The following is a 23,328-nucleotide window of genomic DNA, read 5'->3' on the forward strand; positions in this document are numbered from 1 at the left end:
TGCACAGAAATACAACTGAATGTTGTGTGTTGATTTTGTATTCTGCAACTTTTGAATTTATTGTCTCTAATAGTTTTTTATGTGGATTCTTTAGGGTTTTCTATATATAAGATCATGTCATCTGCGAATAGAAAGAGTTTTACTTTTTCCTTTCCAACTTAATGCCTTTTCTTTTCTTTTCTTTTCTTTTCTTTTTTTTTCCTAGTTGCTTAGGCTAGTACTTCCAGTAATGTTGAATAGAAACTGATAAAGTAGGCATCCTTGTCTTATTCCTGAGCTTAGAGGGACAGTTTCCAGGTATTGAATATAAAGCCAGCTGTGGGCTTTTCATAAATGCCCTTTATCAAGTTGAAGAAATTTCTTTCTATTCCTAGTTTGTCAAGTTTTTTTTTTTTTATCATGTCACAGTGTTGGATTTTGTCTAATAATTTTTCTGCATCAATTGAGATAATCACACGAGTTTTTTCTTCATACTATTAATGTTGTATATTATATTGATTTAGTTCCATATGTTGAATTCCACTTGATTATAGTGTATAATTCTTTTAATATGCAGTGGTTTTAGGTTATTAGCATTTTTCCCCCATACTATGAAAAAAAGTATTTTTTTGAAGATTGTTTTATCCAAAATCATAAGGAATACTGGTCTGTAGTTCTGTTTTATTGTGTTGTCTTTATCTGGCTTTGTTATCAAGGTAATGCAAGCCTCTTGAGTTTGGAAGTATTCCCTTCTATTCTATTTCTGAAAGATTGTTACTGGAATTAATGCTAATTCTTCTTTAAATAAATGGTAGGATTTGCTGGTGAAACCATCTGGTCCTGGGATTTTCTTTAATGACAGTTTTTTAAAATTACTAATTCAGTCTCTTTACTTATAGATCTGTTTAGATTTTCTATTTCTTGTTGGATGGAGTTTTGGTAGCTTGCGTGTTTCTAGGAACTTACCCATTTCATTTAGCCATCTATTAATAATTTGTTGGCATATAATTGTTTATAACATTCCCTTATAATTCATTTTATTTTTGTAAACTAGTCCTACTTCCACTTATAATTTTAGTAAATTGAGTCTTCTCCCTTTTTTCCCTTACTCAATCTAGCCAAAGTTTTGTCAATTGTGTTGACCTTTTCAGAGTACTAACTTTTGCTTTTGTTGATTTTCTCCTTTGTTTATTTATTCTCTATTTTGCTTATCAACACTCTAATCTTTATTATTTCCTTCCTTATGCTAGCTTTGGATTTAGATAGATCTTTATCTAGTTCCTTAAAGTGTAAATTTATGCCATTAATTTGAGGTCTTTCTTCTTTTTTAATGTATCAACAGCTATAAATTTCCCTCTAAGCATTGCTTTTACTACATTCCATAAATTTTGGTATGTTGTATTTTCAATTTTATTTGTCTCAAAGTATATTCTAATTTCCCCTGCGTGTTCCTCTTTGAGCCACTGATTGTTTAAGAGTGTGTTGTTTGATTTCTATATCTTTGTGAATTTTCCACTTTATCTTCTGTTGTAGATTTTCAGTTTTATTACATTGTCAGAAATGATTCTTTGGATGATTTCAATATTTATAATTTTATCAACTCTTATTTTGTGTCCTAACATTTGATGCTGGAGAATGTTCCATGTGAATTTGAGAAAAATGTCTATGCTGCTCTATTGGGATGAAGTGTTCTGTATATGTTTTATTATTTCTAGTTGGTTTATATTGTTATTTAAGTCCTATATTTTCCTGTTGATCTTCAGTCTAGTTGTCCATTATTAGCATATTAAAATTCCAACTATTACTGAATTGTCTAATTCTCCTTTTAATTCTGTCTATTTTTGCTTCATGTATTTTGGGGCTCTCTTATTAGGTATGTATATGTTTACAATTGTCATATTTTCTTATGAACAGAATCTTTTATCAATTTATAATGTTCTTTTCTCTTGCAATAATTTCTCTAAAGTCTGTTTTTTTCTGATACTAGTATTGCCACCTCAGATTTATTTTGGTTATGATTTGCATTCTTTTACACATATTTGTGTCTTTTGAGCAAACTAAGTCTCCTGTAGACAGCATATGGTTGGATCACCTTGTTTTTCTTTTAATCCATTCTGCCAATCTACATTTTAATTGGAGTTTAATTCATTTATAATAGTTTAAAGTAACTACTGATAAGGAAGGACTTACTTCTGCCATTTTGCTACTGTATTCTTTATGTCTTTTCTCTTCTTTGTTCCTCAATTCCTTTATTATTGCCTTCTTATGAATTTAATATTTTTGCATTGTGTCACTTGGATTCCTTTCACATTTTCTTTTCTGTAATTTTTTAGTTCTTTCCTTGGTGGTTACTCTGAGGATTACAATTAACTTCTTAAAATTTTAACTATCTGTTTTAAATTAATACCACCTTACTTCAAAAGTATACAAAAACTCTGCTCTACAGCTCCATCCCACCACCCATTTTATTTTGTTTTAACAAACTACATCTATACACATTGTGTGCCCATTAAGTCTTTTTTTTTTTTTTGAGACAGAGTCTCACTCTGTTGCCCCAGCTAGAGTGTCCGCAGCATCAGCCTAGCTCACAGCAACCTCAAACTCCTGGGCTCAAGCAATCCTACTGCCTCAGCCTCCCATGTAACTGGGACTACAGGCATGCGCCACCATGCCCGGCTAATTTTTTCTATATATATTTAGTTGTCCAGCTAATTTCTTTCTATTTTTTTAGTAGAGATGGGGTCTCACTTTGCTCAGGCTGGTCTCAAACTCCTGAGCTCAAATGATCTGCCCGCCTCAGCCTCCCAGAGTGCTAGGATTACAGGCATGAGCCACTGTGCCCAGCCCCCATTAAGTCTTATAATTATTATTTTATATATTTCTTTTAAATCATATTGCAAAAAAAAGAGGAATTAGCAACCAAAATTACAATAATACTGGCTTTTGTGTTTGCCTATATAGTTATCTTAACTAATGTTCTCTATTTCTTCATATGGCTTTGAGTTACTGTTAAGTTAGTGTCTTTTTATTTATGCCTAAAGGACTCCCTTTAGCATTCTTTGTAAGGCAGTTCTACTAGCAGCCAATTCCCTTAGTGTTTATCTGGGAATGTCTTCATTTCTCCTTCCATTTCGAAGGATATAGAATTCTTGGTTGACAGGTCCCCCCCCCCCGCCCCCCCCCGCCCAGCACTTTAAATATGTCATTCCACTGACTTCTGTCCTCCATGGATTCTGAGAAATTGGGTGTTAAACTTATTGAGCATCCCTTGTTCATGATGAGTCATTTTTTTTATTGCTGCTTTCAAGATTCTCTCTTCACCTTTTGACAGTCTTATTATAATGTGTCTCAGTATGGATCTCCTTGTGTTTATGCTTTCTGGAATTTGTTGAGCTTCTTGAATGTGCAGATTCATGTCTTTTATCAAATTTGAAAATGTTTTGGCCTTTATTTCTTTAAACATCCTTTGTGACACTTTTTCTCTCTCCACCAATGTCTTTCTGAAATTCCCATTATGTGTATCTTGGTATGCCTGATGGCACCTCACAGGTCCCTCAGGCTTTGTTCATTTTTCTTTTTTTTTTTTTTTCTTTCTGCTCCTCAGGTTGGATTATTTTAATTGATCTATCTTTAAGAATTACTGATTGCTTCTTTTTCCTGCTCAAGTCTGCTAGTGAAACTCTAATGAGTTTTTCTATTTCAGTTGTCATAGTTTTTAATCTCCAGAATTTCTGTTTGTTTTTTAATAATTTCTATCTCTTTATTTATATTCTTTATTTGTTCATACATCATTCTCTTCATTTGCTTTAGCTGTTTGGCTATAGTTTCCTTTAGCTCTATGAGTATATTTAATAAACTGATCTAAACCCTTTGTCTAGAAGTCCAATGTCTCTACTTCCTGAGGAAGAGTTTCTGTTACGTTATTATTTGAATGAGACATACCTTCTGCTTTCTTTGTATCTTTTGTAATTTTTTGTTGAAAAGCTTAACATTTTGATTATTATAATGTGGTGACTCTTAAATTCAGATTTTTCCTGCTCCTCTGAATTTGTTTTTGTGGTTTTCTGTGGATAGTAGTTGCAGTTTGTAGTTTTTGGTTTTTGTGTCATAGTTTAGATGGATAGTTTGTTTACTTAGTGATTTTTTAAAAACTACTTTTGTAAAATATGTGTTCTCTGTCATTTATCATCTCAGAAGTCTCTGTTCTTTAGCTTGTGGTCAGCTAGTGTCCTGACAAAGACTTCCTTGAGGAAGCATGTGTGCCTGGCTTCTGGCCATGGCTCTGCTTCCCCAACCTCCCCCGCGCCCCCCCCCAAAAAAAGATTTCCTTGAATTCCTACATCTCCCCTCACCAACTCCACCCCCAAGAAAAAGAAAAGAAAAAGAAGGAAAGAAACAAAGAAAAGAAAAAAAAACCTCTCTCACAGTCTCTGCAGACTGGTTCTGTGTTGAGATATTCCTTCAATACTTAGCCAGACTATTAAAAACTATGCATTAGCCTTCATTTCCTTATGTGTACTAAGCCTAGAAATCAGCCACAGATAAAGACTTACGATGTTCTAAGATCTTTTCTGAGCATACATCCTGGCATAGACATACGTGTGACTTTCTAAATTTCTCTATATAGGCAGGCCTTTTTCAGTACTCTAATTTCCCAAAGAAACTCACTTTCCAGCTTTCTTTCTCAGGCTTTTAACATGTCTCTTGTTTGACTCAACTGTATTCTCCTGCCTCAAGTAGCAGTGAATTGCTCATTTTCCTTAGAATGCTTTTGAGGCATGCCTTATGTGTAGCTCCTTTATTGCTTGGGAGAGTTTCAAGTTTGGTGAAAAAAAGACAAATGCTTGTATCAGTCCTTTAGGTAGTACCCAGACAGGATAAAACAGACAAACTGAATTCTTTGAGAATAAGATGTGCTATGTTCCCTCTGGAACCATGAGCCAGGGTCTCACATTGGTAAGGTAGAGGCTGTTATCATTAAGACCACCATCTCACTAGGGAGGAGAGGAGGCAAGAGCAAGTAAAGATGCTACAAAACTTTCCTAACAATTCTAAGTTGACTTTTTCTTGATCCGGTAGTTGCTTGGTTGTTGTAGACCTTTGACTATTTTCCAGAGTTCTCACAAAGTTCATGCTGACAGTTTTTGCTCAATGGTGGGGGCATTTCTGTGGAGGGACATGTTGTTAGGACTACCTACTCTGCCATTTTTGTTGCATCATCCTGGAACTATTGTTCTTTAGCTGATGCTCTTGAGGTATCTAAGTAGACATTAAGGTCACTTACAAATAATGATAATTTGGTTTTCTCCTTATGAATACTAACATCCCATATCTGTCTTTGTCTTACAGAAATGGTTGGAACTGCCAAAACAACGTGAATAATTGTGGTGACCCCATTTTCTGGTTCTTATATTTATTGAATCATAGCAATTATTATTTCTAGAGGTTCACATTTAAGCAAGAAGCTTGCTTTTTATTTTAAATATTTTCCAAGAAGAATCGGCTGGGTGCAGTGGCTTGCATCTGTAATTCCTGCAACGTGGGAGGCTGAGGCAGAGGGAAGATCATAGTATGATCCTTTTTTTTTAGAGACAGGATCTTGGCTCTGTCACCCACAGTGGAGTACAGTGGCACAATCATAGCGCACTGTAACCTCAAACTCCTGGGCTCAAGTGATCATGCTGCCTCAGCCTCCCGAGTACTTGGGACTATAGGCGTGGACAACCATGCTTGCTAATATTTTTTTACTTTTTGTTGAGACAGGGTCTCGCTATGTTGCCCAGGCTGGTCTTGAGCTCCTGACCTTAAGTAATTCTCCCTCTTTGACTTCCCAAAGTCCTGGGATTACAGGCGTGAGCCACTGTACCCAGCCAATAATCAGTTATTATAAATGTTTCATGAACATTTAAAAAATATAAAATTCTATGACATAGGCATGCATAAAAATCAAGATTGATAATTATGTTATTCAAATCTTCTATTCTTTACTACTTGTTAACTTATTTGTCAAATTCTGAAAGCTATAGATCATAGTACTCAACCACTACTGTGATTTGGCCAAATTATTTCTATTTTTGCTTTATATATTTCAACATTTATTTATTGACAAACCCAAAGAACATATATTAAAATAAGGTATTTTATCAAGTAGAATAAAACAAATTACCTTTGTCTTCCATTATGATTTTTTCACATTGAACATCTTTATTCTTTGGTGCTCCATTGAAAGTCTGCATCATCCTTTCAACATATAGGTCGTTGCCTAATCTATTTCTACAAAGGATGTCATATTTCCTGTTTCTCTGGCTGTAAAACATAAAGTATACTCTACTTATTAATAAAAATTATTACCACACATATCATCTCTTTATTCTTTTCTTTAAAATTATTAATACTTTCATTAATGTGGATTGTACCAAAAGGTAAAGTGAGAGTTCAAAAAATCCTTTGGAAAAGATTGCATTAGGCCGGGCATGGTGGCTCACACCTGTAATCCTAGCACTCTCGGAGGCCGAGGCAGGCGGATCGTTTGAGCTCAGGGGTTTGAGACTAGCCTGAGCAAGAGTGAGACCCCTATCTCTACTAAAAAAATAGAAAGAAATTATCTGGACAACTAAAAATATATATAGAAAAAATTAGCCAGGCATGGTGGCGCATGCCTGTAGTCCCAGCTACTTGGGAGGCTGAGGCAGTAGGATTGCTTGAGCCCAGGAGTTTGAGGTTGCTGTGAGCTAGGCTGACGCCACCACACTCTAGCCCAGGTAACAGAGTAAGACTCTATCTCAAAAAAAAAAAAAAAAAAAAAAAAAAGATTGCATTAAATGACTTGCAAAGAAGTCTTTTATACTGTACCTTCCAAAATCTCTACTACTTTCAATACCTACCAATAATATGCTAACACTAACTTCATGTAGGTTTTAGTTATGAATACTTTTAAAATTTCTATTATGATTTCTTCTTTGATCCATGAGGAATTTAGAAACATGGTTTGGAAATTTCAAATGTGTATGTCAATGTGTGTCTGTTTTAGTGTTTTCGTTGAGTTTTCTGTTATTAATTTTCTTAAACTGGTTTTCTTTCTTTTTTTTTTTTTTTTAATACAGATGGGGGTCTCCTTATGTCACCCAGGATGGTCTGAAACTCTTGGCCTCAAGTGATCCTCCCACCTCGGCTTCCCAAAGTGTTGGGATTATAGGATTGAGCCACCGAGTGGCTTATGTTATTAAATTTTAACTTCACTGCATTGTGGCCAGAGAATTTAGTTTGTATAATTTCACTTCTTTGAAATTTTTGTGAGACCTTGCTTCATGACCTAGTGTATAGACGATTTTTATAAATGTTCCATGGATGCTTGAAGAGAATGTGTTCTCTAATTATTGGGTGCAGAGGTCTGTATATGACCATTAAATTAAGCTTTTATTCTAATTTTCTATGGCCATACTAATTTGTTCTCTGGTTAACCTATCAATAATTAAGAGAGGTGTGTTTAAATCTTCTACTTTAATCATTAGGAAGTAACCTCTATCCCTAATAATGTTGTCAGTTTAATTGTTTGTCTAGAGGTGATATTTTTTTCCCTATATTTTTTCTTCTATTTTTATAATCTTCTCTTTCTATTTGGTGTTCTGGAGTGCCAGTGCAATGCACGGAGTACATTTCCTTTTTGTAGATTTCTTTTTATTTATTCCTATTTCTGTGGAATGGTGTCTTTCAATAGTTTGGGAAAGTTCTTACCTACTCTCTTTGAATAGTACTTCTCCTCCATTCTGGCTATTCTGCTCTTTTGAAATTCTGATTAGATATATGTTAGACCATTATTCTATTGTCAACATTTTTAAACTTCTCTTTCATATTTAATATCTCATTTCTCTCCAAGCTTGATTTGGTATAATTTACTCAGATGTATTTTCTAATTCACTAAATCTCCATTCAATTACGTCTAATATAATGTTTAAATCAATGTTTACTCTTTATCTTCAACAATTATATGAACATACTTTAAAGTTTTTTAGATATTTTTCTAAATGTGAGTCATGATTTTGATAATTTCTTAATGTTAATCATGTTTTAACTCTGTCTCTTATTTGTTTAAACATTTCACACATATTTTATACTCTATATCTGATAATATAAATATCTATAGTCCTCAGGATCTAGAGCTAGGGTTTATTATTTCTGTTTATTCTTATCCATAATCACTTGCTTCTTCAATGGTTTGGTGTATTTTTACCAAATTCAATCTGAGGAAATCTTAAAAGCCTAAATGGTGTATGCTTTCCTCCAGAGATTTGTGTTTGCTTCTTACAGTAGCCAGAAGACCCTACTGACCTAAGACCAACTGAGATAATTAAGCTCTTTTTGAGGGTCTTGGCTTAATACAAGAATCTCTCTTTCAGCTTTCTTAATTTTATGGGAGAAACCCAAGACTTACCACTGGGCTCCAGATCCATGTGCTAATATTAACATTTGTCCTCAGCTTCCCTCTCTCTCTGATTTCAAATCGGTTATCTATCCCTTTCTTGTTTTTTTCTTTCCTTTTTTGGAGGGGTGAGTCCTAGGAGCTTTCCCTTACTTCTCATGAGTGTTTAAAAGTATGCTATTCTCAATCTAATTGTACTATATTTTATAATCCAAATAACTTTTATAATATTTTATATTTTAAGGGATAATATCTTAAAATTATTTTAGTGATAGATTCTTTACTACTATGAATCGTACTCAAACAATATTTGAGGCAAAATAATCTGAATAACTATTAATAATCTATTTATAGTAGCTATATTAATTTTAGACAGAGCAGACTTCAGAGCATGAAAAATTATCCAGGGATAAAGAGGGCTGTTACAAAATGATAAAGAGCTCAATTCTCCAACGAAACAACATTCTCATATTTTATAGTTTCATTAAAAAAAAAGAAGAAAACATAACAATCCTTAATGTGTATGTGCCTAACAACAGAGAGTCAAAACATATGAGGCCAAAACTAATAATCTATTTATATTCATTAATAAAGAAAAATAAAAACCTGTTCCAACATAGTAAATTCATTTATTTCCCCATATTTTCTCTTCTTAAGTTTTAAACATAAAATGTCAGTTCTTTTTAAATGGAAAATAAGTTATATATGTATAAAAAATAACTAAAACCTATATAGAGACTTAAAAGCTTCTTTTATTATTTGGCTTGGAAATTCACCTAATTATTTAAAATATATGGTAAAGCTATGGGTTATTCCTTTAGAAAAATTTACATACAACATAAAGCACTTTCCATATAATTTCACAAGACACTTATATATCTTTACTTATAATTTCTTTGGGAACATACCCTCCCCCAATATATCCAGGAATCCCCAAGGACCCTTTACAGAAACAAGGATAAGAACTCCTGGTTTAGCATTTGAATTACAGAAGCTATGTAGACAACTGAACCATACATACACTACTTTCTCAGCTTCTTCAGCTTCTACAGAGACCATGACTGTTGGCAAGTCAAAAAATCTCAGTGTTTCTGTCTCTGTGAGTATTATCTCTATATTCTGCTCCAGGTCTTCTTTTGTTATTTTTTCAGCTGTTGCCTTCGTAACTCGTAAATCTAAAATACATGACAATAAAAATCATTTACTAGTTGCTATCTGTTTAAGTTTTTATTCCTTACCCTTCTCCCTTCCCTTGCCTCTTTCCATTAATAGAGGTTGGGAAATCAGCTATTTCGCTTTCCCAGCCTCTCTTGAAGCTAAAGGTGGCCATGTGACACAGTTCTGGCCAATGAGATGAAAGCAGAAATACAAAGGAAGGGGAAAGGCTTCCAGGAAATTTTTTTACTTTCCCGATAAATGAGAGAGATGTGACTGGTGCTACTGCCTTTCTTCTTCTTTCTGCCTTTAATGTGGATAAAATGCCCAGAGCTGGGGAAGATACTTTGAGACCGTGAGGCAAGAAGAAAAGGCTTTGGGAAAAAGAGTAGCAGAACTGCCAATCAAAATTCTGATAAAATTGAGCCAAAAAAAGTCAAAGACAAAAGCTGTCTGTCTCTTCTTTTATTGTGAGAAAAATAAATATCTGTTTAAGTTCACGTTAGTTGTGTATTCTGTTATTTGCTGTCAGAAGCATTTCTGTTACATCTCCCAACACCAAAAGTAGAGTCCATAAAGCACCACTTTTCCAACCTTATCAATATCTTCACCAATCACTCATCATTTCAGAGAAAAAGACATCCTTATTGCACTCCAAAGTAAGTATCCCTCAAGTAAGTAATCCTTTCTTCCAGAACTTTTGATCATCTATTATTTCCTCATTCTCATATCTTCATTTTCATAATCCTTTGTATTACCTCATATTTTACTCTCTGCCTGGATTGGGCTTCCCCTATTTGTTCTCCTGACAAATGACTAATCATCTTTAAAAACCCAATTCAAAAGTCAATAATGTTCTCTGTGAAGCCTTTTTTCCCCCACCTCAATGGAGTTAATCATTCCTTTCTAAGTGCTCCCATCATATTCCACATATATCATTATGGAACTGATCACAAATGTATCAGAATTATTTGTCTCCCAAGTTAGAAATTGAGCACTAGCACATAGCCAATAATTCCTTAGGCTTATAGTTCAAAAACATCACCTTGGGAACTTAAGGAAAAAATAGAGACATATTCCCCTGGTAATTCTCATGTAGCTAGCTATTCCACAAGTCAGCATTTGGAAATCATTACCATACTTCTTTTATTTCAAGTACCCAACAAATAAATAATAAGCATATTGACTAAATAAATAATGGACTGTTACTGAAATGAGCAAGTGTATTTTCATTACCTGTAAAACTAGTCAATCTTTCTCGCTTAAAAGATGGTTCTTCTATGTCTTCTGCTATTGATTCAGTTGTCGATACACTTGACTTAGAAATTGTACTGCTTCCTAAAACTGACCTTTAATAATCAATATTACTTATTTATTTAGAAGTCCTTATGGGTAATTAAATATATAAATTAGAACATTATCAGATGTAGAAATCAAATATACTATAATAAGTAAAATAGATTGAAATTAATTTTTAGGCTGGGCGCGGTGGCTCACGCTTGTAATCCTAGCACTCTGGGAGGCCGAGGTGGGCGGATCGTTTGAGCTCAGGAATTCCAGACCAGCCTGAGCAAGAGCAAGACCCCGTCTCTACTAAAAATAGAAAGAAATTAGCTGGACAACTAAAAATATATAGAAAAAATTAGCTGGGCATGGTGGCGCATGCCTGTAGTCCCAGCTACTCGGGAGGCTGAGGCAGAAGGATTGCTTGAGCCCAGGAGTTTGAGTTTGCTGTGAGCTAGGCTGATGCCATGGCACTCTATTCCGGCAACAGAGTGAGACTCTGTCTCAAAACAAAACAAACAAACAAAAAAATTACATTTTAAACAGTTTATTTCTAATGTTCATTAAATTAAAAAGTTATTTAAAATATTTTTCAGAGGAAAGACACATCAAACATATGCTTTAAGTCTTTCAATGAATTCCCAACACATTTAGTACCAAAATACAAAATTCACCCTACCTAACCTCTTCACCTTCATTATCACTCTTCATTTACCTTTGTTTTCCCAGCTTCTCAATCTTAACAGAGCTCTCTTACTTCAGAGCCTTAGCCTAGAATACTTTTCCTTTCATTTTTCACCTGGCTTCTCTTCATTGTTCAAATTTCATCTTAAAAATGTGATTTATTCAATTTCATAAAGGTCCTCTCTTAAGATTTCATTTAAAAATATATATATTCAGCATGAAATCAATGGAAGAATCAAAAAATAATTTCCTTAAACAAATGAACTTAACATTACTCCATCATATTACATGCTTTTTTCCCCCTATTTATAGTCGCAAATGCCCACCAAAAGATTATGTCAAGTTTATTGGAGTATCTTTAATTTCACTGGAAAAGCGCATGTTTTTTGTATGCACATTTGGAGGCAGCCTCTAGAGCAGAATATAATTGCTCTGTATTATAAAATAAGAAAGAAATCAAACCCTAACAGAACAGAAATTATCATGGGAGAATAGGTGAAAAAAGGAAAGCCACCTCTTTCCATAAAATGCAGCACAAAAGAAGCTGAAGAAAAACGTCTAATGAGAATTTACAATTAACTGTATGTGATGTTAGTACCATATTTTGGTTTCTCCGGAAATCTTGAGTAAAATATATATAGTTTTCACAAAAGTTTTGTTCTGAGTGTACGGGAACTCTTAAGACATGAAGAGTTCTGCATCTAATTAAAACATGAAAGGAATGCAGAGGTGACATAATAGGATGATAGATTCAAGCTGGAGGACTGGAGACAACTGATATCTATGTTTCATATATGCAATTTAAATGGAAAGAATATATATGATACAAAAAAGAACTATAGAACAGTATACTTTACCTTGTAAACTGCCCTAACATACTAGGATTCATTGTATTCTGATAAAGGCTATAGGAAGCTATAAATTCTGAACCAAGTGATCCTTCTTGTGATGTCAAGAGTTTATTTGGCTTTGTTGTACCACTATGTGGATCTGGATGGTAAAGAGGTCGAGGAGTAACATCAACTCCATTTGCATCAAATACCTGTAGAAAATGATTATTTAAAATGAGATAACTAAAGATTAGGTTTCTAAATAACAGGTCCTAAAAAACAGAAATAAGTACAGTAGAAAAAAGAAAAGTATAATGTTCCTACAATAGGATAAACATGAAACATTGGATGATATAAAATTTTATGCTTAACTAGGCACACAGTTTCTTAAAATCTTATTCATGTTTTACTTATATGTAATATATATTAACTTCAGGAAAAGCAGAAAGGTAGATAATTCATCCAGATTGCTAATATTTGGTATATTTAATATTGTACTATAGGCTTTTTTTTAAAAAGTCACTATTTTTCACTTTACATTTTATTAATAAACATTTCCCCAGTTATTATCTAATTTTGGTTTACAGTCAACTGCAAAATTATTCAGTCAACAACAGATCACATATACAATGGAGGTCCCACATTATAATGGAGCTGAAAAATTCCTACCACCTAGTGACATCCTAGTCATTACAATGATGTAACACAATGCATTACTCACATATTTGTGGTGATGCTGGTATAAACAAACCTACTGCACTGCCAGTAATATAAAAGTATAGCACATACAATTATGTGCAGTACCTAATACCTGATAATACATGACAGTGTTACTGGCTTATGTATTTACTATACTATGCTTTTTATTATTTTTTAGAGTGCACTCCTTTTACTTATAAAAAAAAAGTTAATTGTAAAACAGCTTTAGGAACATTCTTCAGGGGTTATTCCAAAAGAAGGCATTGTTTTCTAGGAGATGACAGCTTTGTGCATATTATTGCCTCTGAAGACCTTCCAGTGGAACAAAATGAGGAGGTGGAAAATAGTGATATTATTATAATAAAGTTGAAATCCTTTCCATATACTTATTCCCATTGCAATTTCCTTCTGGAGGAGAAAATTTGCCATTCAAGTCCTTTGCACACTTTGTTGGGGGGACCTTTTTCTTATTGATAATATAGTTCATTAAATATTCTGAATATGAGTCCCTTCAGTTGTATGGGTTGCAAATTTCTTCTTTCACTCAGTGGCTTCATTTTCTTCATGGTATATTGGATTAATATAAGCTCTTATTCTTAATGTAGTCAAATTTGTCATGTTTTTCTTTATGGTTTGTGCTTTAATTGTCTCATTTAAAAAAATTCCCAGTCCCAAAGTCATGAAGGTATTTTTATATATGTTGTTTTTCATACTTAGGTCTAGAATATACCTGGAATTGAATTTTGTATATAATATGAGAAAGAAAGCCAATATATTTTTATTTCATAAGAATACCCAATTGTCTGAACAAGAGTTTTTAAAAATCCTGTCTTTTCCCTATTACTCTGAAGTGCACATTTATTGTAAAACCTGTGTTTATACATGCTCGGGTCATTTGAAGGCTCTCCGTCTATCCCTTTGCTAATATCATACATTTTATTAAGCTTGGTATTTAGGAGAGCAAGTGCTTCCACTAAGTTTTTATGCAAGAGTGTGTTGGCTATTTTTAGCCTTTAACATTTTCATATAAATTTTACATTTATCTTGACAAGTTTTTGGAAAAAAAGATGAAAAAATTTTGAGATTTTGATTAAAATTGCATGGAATCCATAAGTCAAAATTTGGGATAATTTCTATGCTTAAAATATTGACTCTTTCTAGGCATGATCATGGTCTACCTCTCTTCTTTTGTTTGGGTCTTCTTTAATGTCTCCTAATAAAATTTTATAGTTTTAAAAATATTAGTATGTGCATATTTTGTTATATTTTTCCACAGTACTTGATAAATGTTAGTGCTATTATAAATGATATCATTAAAAATGTCTAATGTTTTCTTCTGAGAAGAGGCTTCTTAAAAAAATCTTATTTTTGAACTATTTGTTGTTAGTATAATATACAAATATTCAATTGCTTTTTCTTTTTTGATTTGATATCCAGTAAGCTTGCAAAATACTCCATAACTTAATAATTTATGAGTAGGTGATTTTGAGTTACTTAGATAATTGACTCATCTACAAATATTCAATGTTTTGTTTCTTCCTTTCCATTCTTATACCTTTCTTTCTTTCTTTCTTTCTCTTTTATTGTTTTTGTTTTAGAGATGGGGTCTCTCTCTGTCTCTCAGGCTAGAGTGCAGTGGCATGATCATAGCTCGCTGCAGCCTTGAACTCCTGGGCTCCAGACATCCGCTCACCTCAGCTTCACAAATATCTGGGACTACAGGTACACACCACCATGCCTGGATTTCCTTGCCAATTTGAACTAAGACTTCCAAGAATGCTGGATGGAAGTAGGACCCTTTTTAGAAATGCTTCACCATTTGATATGATCACTATTATAGAGTTTTACAGATAGCCTAAATAAGATGAAGAAAGTTTCTTTTGATTCCCAATTTCATAAGAATTTTTATTAATCATAAATAAGTATTAAATCTTATCAGATATTTCCTGTCTGTATCAAGAATATCACATGCTTTTTTTCCCTTTAAGCTGTTAATGTGGTAAGTTACACTATGGATTTTTAAATGGTAAACCAATCTTGATTTCTTGGTATAAACCCAACTTCCTCAAGATGTATTACGCCTTTTTGTTGTTATTGAATTTTGTTGGCTAATGTTTTATTGAGGATTTATCTATGTTTGCAAGATTGGCTTATGATGTTTCTCTCTCATACTGTTGCATTTAGGTTTTAATATCAATGTAATACTGGCCTCATAAAATGAGTTTTGGAGTATACTTACTTTTTGTGTTGTGTTTTCATCCATAAATGTTTGGCATACATCTCAAGTGAAGCCATCTAGGCCTGGAATTATCTTTGACGGAAAGTTTTAAAATTATTCATATAAACGTATTTAATAGTTTCTAGTTTTCAATTGTTGTTTGTCCCTTTTGGTAAAGTTTAATTTTTTTAAATAATTTTTCCATTATACCTAAATTTTCAACATTCAAATTGGAGTAAAATTACATGTAATATATATGAATTAACTTTTTAAATAGATTTTGAAGTGTACAACTCAGTCGTGTTTAGTATATTCACAGATATGTACAACTATCACCACAATTAATTTTAGAAATCTTTTACACTTCAAGAAAATGCCCTGTACCCTTTAACCATGACCCCTGCTGTGGTTCAAATGTATGCTCCCAAAGCTCATGTGTTGGAAATGTGATCCCCAATGCAGTAGTGTTGACAGCTACCACCTTTGAGAGTTGATTCAGTACTGAGAGTTCTGTCTTCATGAATGGATTAATCCATTCTTGGAATTAATGGGTTATCTAGGGAGTGGGTAAGTTATTACAAGAACAGTCTGTTATAAAAGCCAGTTTCTCCATCTTTCGTGAAGCCCCTCACCATGTGATACCCTGCGCCAGTTCAGAACTCTGCACAAGAGTCCCCATGAGCAAGAAGACCCTCATAGATGTGGCCCTTAGAACCCGGACTTCCCAGGCTCTAGGACTGTAAGAAGTAAAATTATGTTCTTTATAAATTACCCAGTCTCCAGTATTCAGTTATAGCAATAGAAAAAAACTAAGAAAATTGGTGCCAAGAAGTGGGGCTGTTGTTAATAATAAATACCTGAAAATGTGGAAGTGGCTTTAGAACTGAGCAACGAGTAGAGGCTGGAAGAACTTGGAGGAGCATTCTAGGAAAAGCTTATATTGACATAAATGGAGTATTAAGGATGATTCTGGTAAGGGCTCAGAAGATGGGGAAGTCTGAATCTTCTTAATTACTTAAGTGGTTGAAAACTGGTAGAGATACGGATAGCAAGGGCTATTCTGATGAGATGTCAGACAGAAATGAGAAATATCTTTTTGGAAACTAGAGTAAATGCCACCTTGGTTATAAACTAGTAAAGAACTTGGCCAAATTTATGGAAGGCAAAACTTAAGAGTGATGCACTAGGATATCTGGCAGAAGAAATATCTAAGCAGCAAAGCATTAAAGATGCTGCATGGTTACTTTTGCTGCTTACAGTGAGATTTGGGAGCAAACAGATGAAGTAAAGACAGAATTTATAATCAGAAGAAAAATAGAAAGTTGGAAATCTCTCAGCCTGGCCATATAATGAATAAAAAGGTATATTTGGGAGATGAAACCAAGGCTGTGGCTAGTAACAATTTGCCAAGGAGATTAATACAGATAGAGTGGATCATGAGGACAGTGGAAGAAAGATGCCAAAGGCAGAGATCTTTCAAGTGGACCATCCCAACACAGGCCCAGAGACCTAGAAGGGCAGAATAGTTTCAGGTGACAGGCTCTGGGTACCCTCCAAGAGCTTGCTGCCCAAAGCCACCTCAGGTCTTTGCTCCCCAAATTCTGGCAAAGAGTTATTCAATCATTCTAGCTGTGGCTCAACCGGCCTCAAATGACACTCTACACAAGCCATAAATCTTGAAAGCATCCATTGGTGCTAATTCTGCATGTTCGCAGAAAGTATGGTGGCCTCCACCTCATTTCCAAAGGATGTATCAGACATCCTGGGAGTCCAGGCAGAGACTTGTTACAGGGTAGAACCAATGCAGAAAGCCCCTACCAGGGCAATGCCTAGTGGAGATGTGGGAGCAGGACCACCACTGAGAAACCCCTTAACTGTTAAAGATACCAACTTGCAAAGCCAGCCTGGAAGAGCTGAAGTGCAGGCTGAGCCCAGCAAAGCCTTGAAGGCAGGGATGCCTGATGCCTTGGAGTCTAATCCCTGCATGAGTGTGTCCAGAAAGCAGCACATGGAGTCATAAGATATTATTCTCCAGCTTTAAGGTCTAATGTCTGCCCTATTGAGTTTCAGACTTGCTTGGGGCCTATTATTCCTTTATCTTGGCCCATTTCTCCTTTTTAGAATGAGAACAGATACCCTATGCCTATCCCACCATTGTATCTTGGAGGCAGATAACTTGTTTTGATTTCCCAGATGAGACTCTGGACTTTTGGGTTGATGCTGGAATGAGTTAAGACTTTGGGGCTACTGGGATGGAATCAACGTGTTGTAGATCTGAGAAGTACATGAATTTGGGGGCCAAGGGAAGAATGTTATGGTTTGAATGTATTCCTAAAAGTTGTGTTGGAGCCTTCGTCCCCAATGCAATAGTGTTGAGAGGCCAGGACTTTGGGGAGGTGATTGGATCATGAGGGCTTTGCCCTCATAAATGGATTTATCCATTCATGGATTAATGGGTTACTGAGGAAACAGATTAGTTATTACAAGAGGGGTCTGTTATAAAAGCCAGTTGCTCCATCTCTTGTGAGCTCATTCACCATGTGATGCTCTGCACCACCTCAGGACTCTGCAGAGTCCCCTGCTAGCAAGAAGGCCCTCACCAAATGTAGCCCCACAACCCTGGACTTCCTAACCTCCAGAACTGTAGCAAACATATTTTTTTTATTTATAAATTACCTAGTCTCAGGTATTCAGTTATAGAAACAGAAAACAGACTAAGAGAATCCCCTAACCCCATCTCCCCTCCCAGCCTAGGCCACCACTAATACACTTCATACCTCTATAAACTTCCCTGTACTGGACTTTCACATGAGTGGAGTCATATACTATGCAGTATTTTGTGACTGGCTTGTCTCACTTAGCATAATGTTTTCAAGATTCATCCATGTTGTCACATTCATCAGTGTACTTCATTCCTTTATATGATTGGATAATATTATATTGTATAGATGCATATTTTCTTTAGACATTTTTCCATTGATGGACATTTGGGTTGTTGCTACCTTTTGGCTATTATGAATAGTGCTACTATAAATATTTGTGTATATCTTTCTGTGTGGAAATATATCTTAACTTCACTTGGGTATACATACGTAGGAGTGGAACTGGTGGTTCACATAGTAACACTTTATTTAACCCTTTGAGGAACTTCCAAACTGTTTTACAAAGTGGTCAATTTTACATTCCCATCAACAGTGTATAAGGATTCTGATTTCTTCACATCCTTGTCAACACTTGTCATCTTTCTTTTTTTTTTTTTGAGATAGGGTCTTGCTCAGTTGCCCTGGCTACAGTGCAGTGGCATCTTCATAGCTCATTGCAACTGCAAACCCCTGGGCTCATGAGATCCTCCTTCCTCAGCCCCCTAAGTAGCAGGTACTACAGGCATACACCACTACGCCTGGCTTATTTTTCTATTTTTTGTAGAGACAGGGGCTCACTCTTGATCGGGCTGGTTTTGAACTCCTGACCTCAAGCAATCCTCCCATGTGGACCTCCCAAAGTGTGACTTTTTGATTCTAGTCATCTCAGTGGGTATGAAGCAGATATCACATTGTGGGTTTGATTTATATTTCTCTGATGACTAATAATGTCCAGCATGTTTTCATGTGGCTTTGTGACTATTTCTATACCTTTTTTGGAGAAATGAGCATTCGGATTGTATGCTCAATATTTGTTATTTGCCTTTCCTAAGTAATTTTAAGAGTTCTTTATATATTACAGATACAAATCTCTTATCAGATATATGATTTATAAATATTTTATTATATTTATGGATTGCCTTTTCACTTTTTAATATTTTTGATGCAAAAAAGTTTTTAATTTTAATAAAGCCAAATGTATGTATTTTTTCTTTTGTTACTCATGCTCTTAGTGTCATATCTAAGAAGCCTTTGGCAAATCCAAGGTCATGAAAATTTACCCCTATTTTTCTGCTAAGAGTTTTATAGTTTTAGCTCTTAAATCTAAGTCTTGGATACATTTTGAGTTGGCTTATTTATATGATATGAGGTAAGGGTCTAACATCATTCTTTCATATGTGGCTATCCAGTTGTCCCACTATCATATATTGAACAAATTAAATGTTATTGGCATCCTTATAAAAAATATGATCAGTTAAAATCAGACATGAGTTTATTTCTGAACTCTCAATTCTATCCTGTTGATCTATATATATGTCTATCTTTGCGCCAATACTATTATATTTGACTACTATTGTTTTGTAGTAAACTCTGAAATTGGGAAGTATAGGTCCTCCTAATTTGTTCTTATTTTTCAGGATTATTTTTGCTATTTTGGGTCCACTGAAATTCCATATGAATTTTAGTATCAGTTGTCAGTTTTTAGAACGAAGTCAGCTGGGATTCTGACAATAATTGTGTTAAATACGCAGATCAGTTTGGGGAGTATCACCATCTTAACATGGTAAGTCTTCTGATCCATAAATATGAGATACTTTCCCATTTAATTAGATCTTCTTTAATTTCTTTCAAAAATGTTTTGTAGTTTTGAGAGTACATATTTTGTGCTTCTTTTATTAAATTTATTCCTAAGTATTTTATTGTTTTTGATGCAATAGTGAAATAAATCATTTTCTTAATTTAATTTCAAACTGTTCATTGCACAAACATACAAATACAATTTATTTGTATATTGATCACGTATCTAGCAACCTTACAAAACTCATGTTAGTTCTAATAGTTTTTTAATGGATTCTCTAGAAGTTTTTATATATAACAACATGTCATCTGCAAATATAGTTTTACTTCTTCCTTCCTTTATGGAAAGGATTTTTATGCCCACATTGATAAGAGATTTTGGTCTGTAATTTCTTGTGAAGTTTTTGTCTGGTTTTGGTATCATTGTAATACTGGCATTATGGAACAAGTTGTGAAGTGTTTCCTGCTCTTCTATTTCTTAAGCAAGTTTGTGAAGAATTTGGTAGAATACAACAGTGAAGCCACCTGAGCATGGGCTTCTCCTTGTGGGTAGTTTTTTGTTTTGTTTTTGTCTTTATTACTGATTTAATCTCTTCACTTGTTATAGGTGTATTTAGATTGTTTATTTCTTCTAGAGTCAGTTCCTCAGGTAGTTTGTACCTTGCTAGGAATGTGTCTATTTCATGTAAGTTATCTAATTTGTTGGCATACAATTGTTTATAGTAGTCCTTTATAATCCTTTTTATTTCTGTCAATACTAACATACTCTCTTTTACTTTGTTTTTCCCCCCACCGTTGGTAAGTAGGTCTTGAATTTATTTTACAAATAAGACCTGTTCTATCTAGCTTTTCATTTAGGAGGCTAAAAGCAGAGTCAGCTTGACTTCAAGGACTCTATATTCTTAGTCTCCAAATTCTCTTTTATTTCTGATTCTAGTAATTTGAATCTTCTTTTTTCTCTTGGTCAGACTAGCTAAAGGTTTGTCAATTTTACTGATCTTTTTAAAGAACCAGATTTTGATTTTCTCCATTGTTTTTCTATTCAATATTTCACTAATTTCCATCCCAATATTTATCATTTCCTTCCTCTGCTTACTTTATGCTATTTTCTCTTCTTTTATCATTTTCTTATGTAAGAAGGTTATTGACTTGAGATCTTTCTTCTTTATAAAGTTGGCATTTATGTCTATAAATTTTCCTTTAAGCACTGCTTTAGCTACATCCCATAAGCTTTGGTATGTTGTATCTCGATTATCTATCATCTCAGAATATTTTGTTATTTTCTTTTTGATTTCTTCTTTGACTTTTTTATTATTTACATACCACCATTATAATCGTACATTATTAATATTTGTGAATATTTTCTACTGTAGCATTTTAATTTCATTAATAACTTTTTTCTCTATATTTTTAAGATTTTTAAGTGGTTACTCTAAAGCTTACCATATAAATTATATCAAAATCATGTCTGGATTTATACTACCTTAATTGAAACATTACTTCTACATAGCTCTATTCTCTTCATCCAATTTTTGTGGTATTATTTTTATGTACCTTACATCTATTCACATTGCAAATATAAAAATAGTGTTATAATTATAACACTTATTTGCCATCTATCATCATTTTATTAGCCCATTACAGCTTTGCTCCCATCCATCTCCTCTGTGCTGTTATTGGCAAATATATTAATATTATACATATATTACACTTCTATATTTCATTGGTACAATACATTATATACATATTATTTTATACAATTGCCTTCAATTTAGTTAAGAGAATAAAAGGAAAATGCAGTAATAGTGTTATCATTACATGACTTTTATTGGTGCTTGTCACCTAGTGTTCATTGTATCCATTAGGTAGGTTTTTGCCCTTCCCCTCCACTCCCCTCCCCCCTGCTTGATTTCCTTTGAGATTTGCTTCTCTCTATGCACATGTGTGCTCATCAGTTAGTTCCAATTTAATAATGAATACATGTGGCATTTGTTTTTCCATTCTTTAGACACTTCACTTAAGATAATGGTCTCCACTTCGATCCAAATTGCTGCAAAAGGTATTAAGTCATCTCTCTTCATGGCTGAGTAGTATTCCACGGTATATATATACCACATTTTGTTAATACACTCATGAATTGGTGGGCATTTGGGTTGATTCCACACCTTTGCATTGTGAATTGTGCTGCAATGAACATTTGCATGTAGGTGTCTTGTGTTCTTTGTGTGGAGATGAATTACCATCTGGAGTTACTTGCTTTCAACATGAGAAAATTCCTTTAGTATTTCTTTCAAGGACGGTCTAGCTAGCAATAAATTCTTGCAGGTTTTGTTCACCTAGGAAACTATTTCACCTTCATTATTGAAAGATCATTTTTCTGGATATAAGATTCTAATGGAAAGTTTTTTCTTTGAGCACTTCAAATATATTATCCCTCTGCCTTCTGGCCTTGTTTCTACTAAAAAGTCAATCATTAATCTTACAGGGGTTCCCTTGTAAGTGACATACTGTTTTTCTCTTGCTGCTTTCAAGATTTTCTCCTTGTCTCTGACTTTCAGCATGTTTACTATGACATGTCTGTGAGTCAATCTGCACTCACTTTATTTGGAGTTTGTTGAGCTTTGCAGATGTATAGGTTTTTTTTCAATAAATTTAGATGTCTTCAGGCATTATTTCTTTGAATATTTTTTCTTTTACTTTCTGTCTCCTCTCCTCTCCCCTTATGTGTATGCTGCTGTATTTGAGGGAGTTCCACATTTTTCTGAGGTCCTATTCATTTTTCTTCATTCTCTTTTTCCTCTCTTCTTTGGCTTACATACACTTTCCTCTATATTCAAGTTTGCTAATTCTTTCTGCCACCTGTTAAAACTACTGCTGAGCTCCTCTAGTGGATTTTTAAATTTCCCATGATTGTATTAATTCCAAGGTTTCCACTTCATTTTTTTGTAATTTCTATATCTTTATTGATAGTCTCTATTTGATGTGACATTGTCATCGTATCTTCCTTTACTTTTTAAATCATGGTTTACTTTAATTCTGTGAACAAATTTATTATAGCTGCTTTGAAATATCTCTGTTAAATCTGACATCTGGTCCCTTTCACAGGCAGTTTCTGTTGTCTGCTTTTTTTCTTGTCTGTGGATCATACTTTCCTGTTTCTTTGGATACCCTTTAAATTTTTGTTGGAAATGAGAGATTTTAGATAATATATTGTAGCAACTCTGAGTACTGGTTCCTCTCTCCTATCCAGAGTTTGTTATCATCATATGCTTGTTTATTTGTTTAGTGATTGGCTGGATTATTTTGGTGAGGTCTATATCACTGTTATAGATTGAACTATATCTACTAAAAGAAGACATGTTGAAGTCCTAATCCCCAGTACCTGAAAATGTGACTTTACAGTACAGTATCTGGAAATCAAGGTTTTGCAGATTTAACCAAGCTGAGATAATTATGGTGGGCCCTAATCCAGTATGACTGGTGTCCTTATAAAAAGTGTAAATTTGGGCACAGACACACAGAAGGAAGACACTTGGGGGAGAATGTAATGTGATGATGGGAGATTGGAGTGATGCCTCTATAAGCCAAGGAAGGCCCAGGGCTACCAGAAGCTAGGAAGCA

The 23,328-nt window shown here is 34.1% G+C and overlaps 1 protein-coding gene and 1 non-coding gene across 2 annotated transcripts in view; both read right to left on the minus strand.

Annotated features, from left to right (window-relative positions):
• The window catches only part of DNAI4 (dynein axonemal intermediate chain 4), an 81,250-nt gene that overhangs the window by 41,472 nt on the left and 16,450 nt on the right, over window positions 1–23,328 (minus strand). Inside the window, 4 exon segments of the mRNA XM_069479183.1 lie at window positions 6,146–6,285; window positions 9,420–9,573; window positions 10,790–10,902; window positions 12,379–12,563. Coding sequence (XP_069335284.1) covers window positions 6,146–6,285; window positions 9,420–9,573; window positions 10,790–10,902; window positions 12,379–12,563 — 592 coding nt within the window.
• On the minus strand, window positions 20,498–20,620 carry LOC138391185 (small Cajal body-specific RNA 15). The gene has a single exon (XR_011234798.1). It is a non-coding gene; the product is annotated as a small Cajal body-specific RNA 15 (non-coding RNA).

The sequence above is a fragment of the Eulemur rufifrons genome, chromosome 8 (genome assembly GCF_041146395.1).
Source record: "Eulemur rufifrons isolate Redbay chromosome 8, OSU_ERuf_1, whole genome shotgun sequence".
In the NCBI taxonomy this organism is placed as follows: domain Eukaryota; kingdom Metazoa; phylum Chordata; class Mammalia; order Primates; family Lemuridae; genus Eulemur; species Eulemur rufifrons.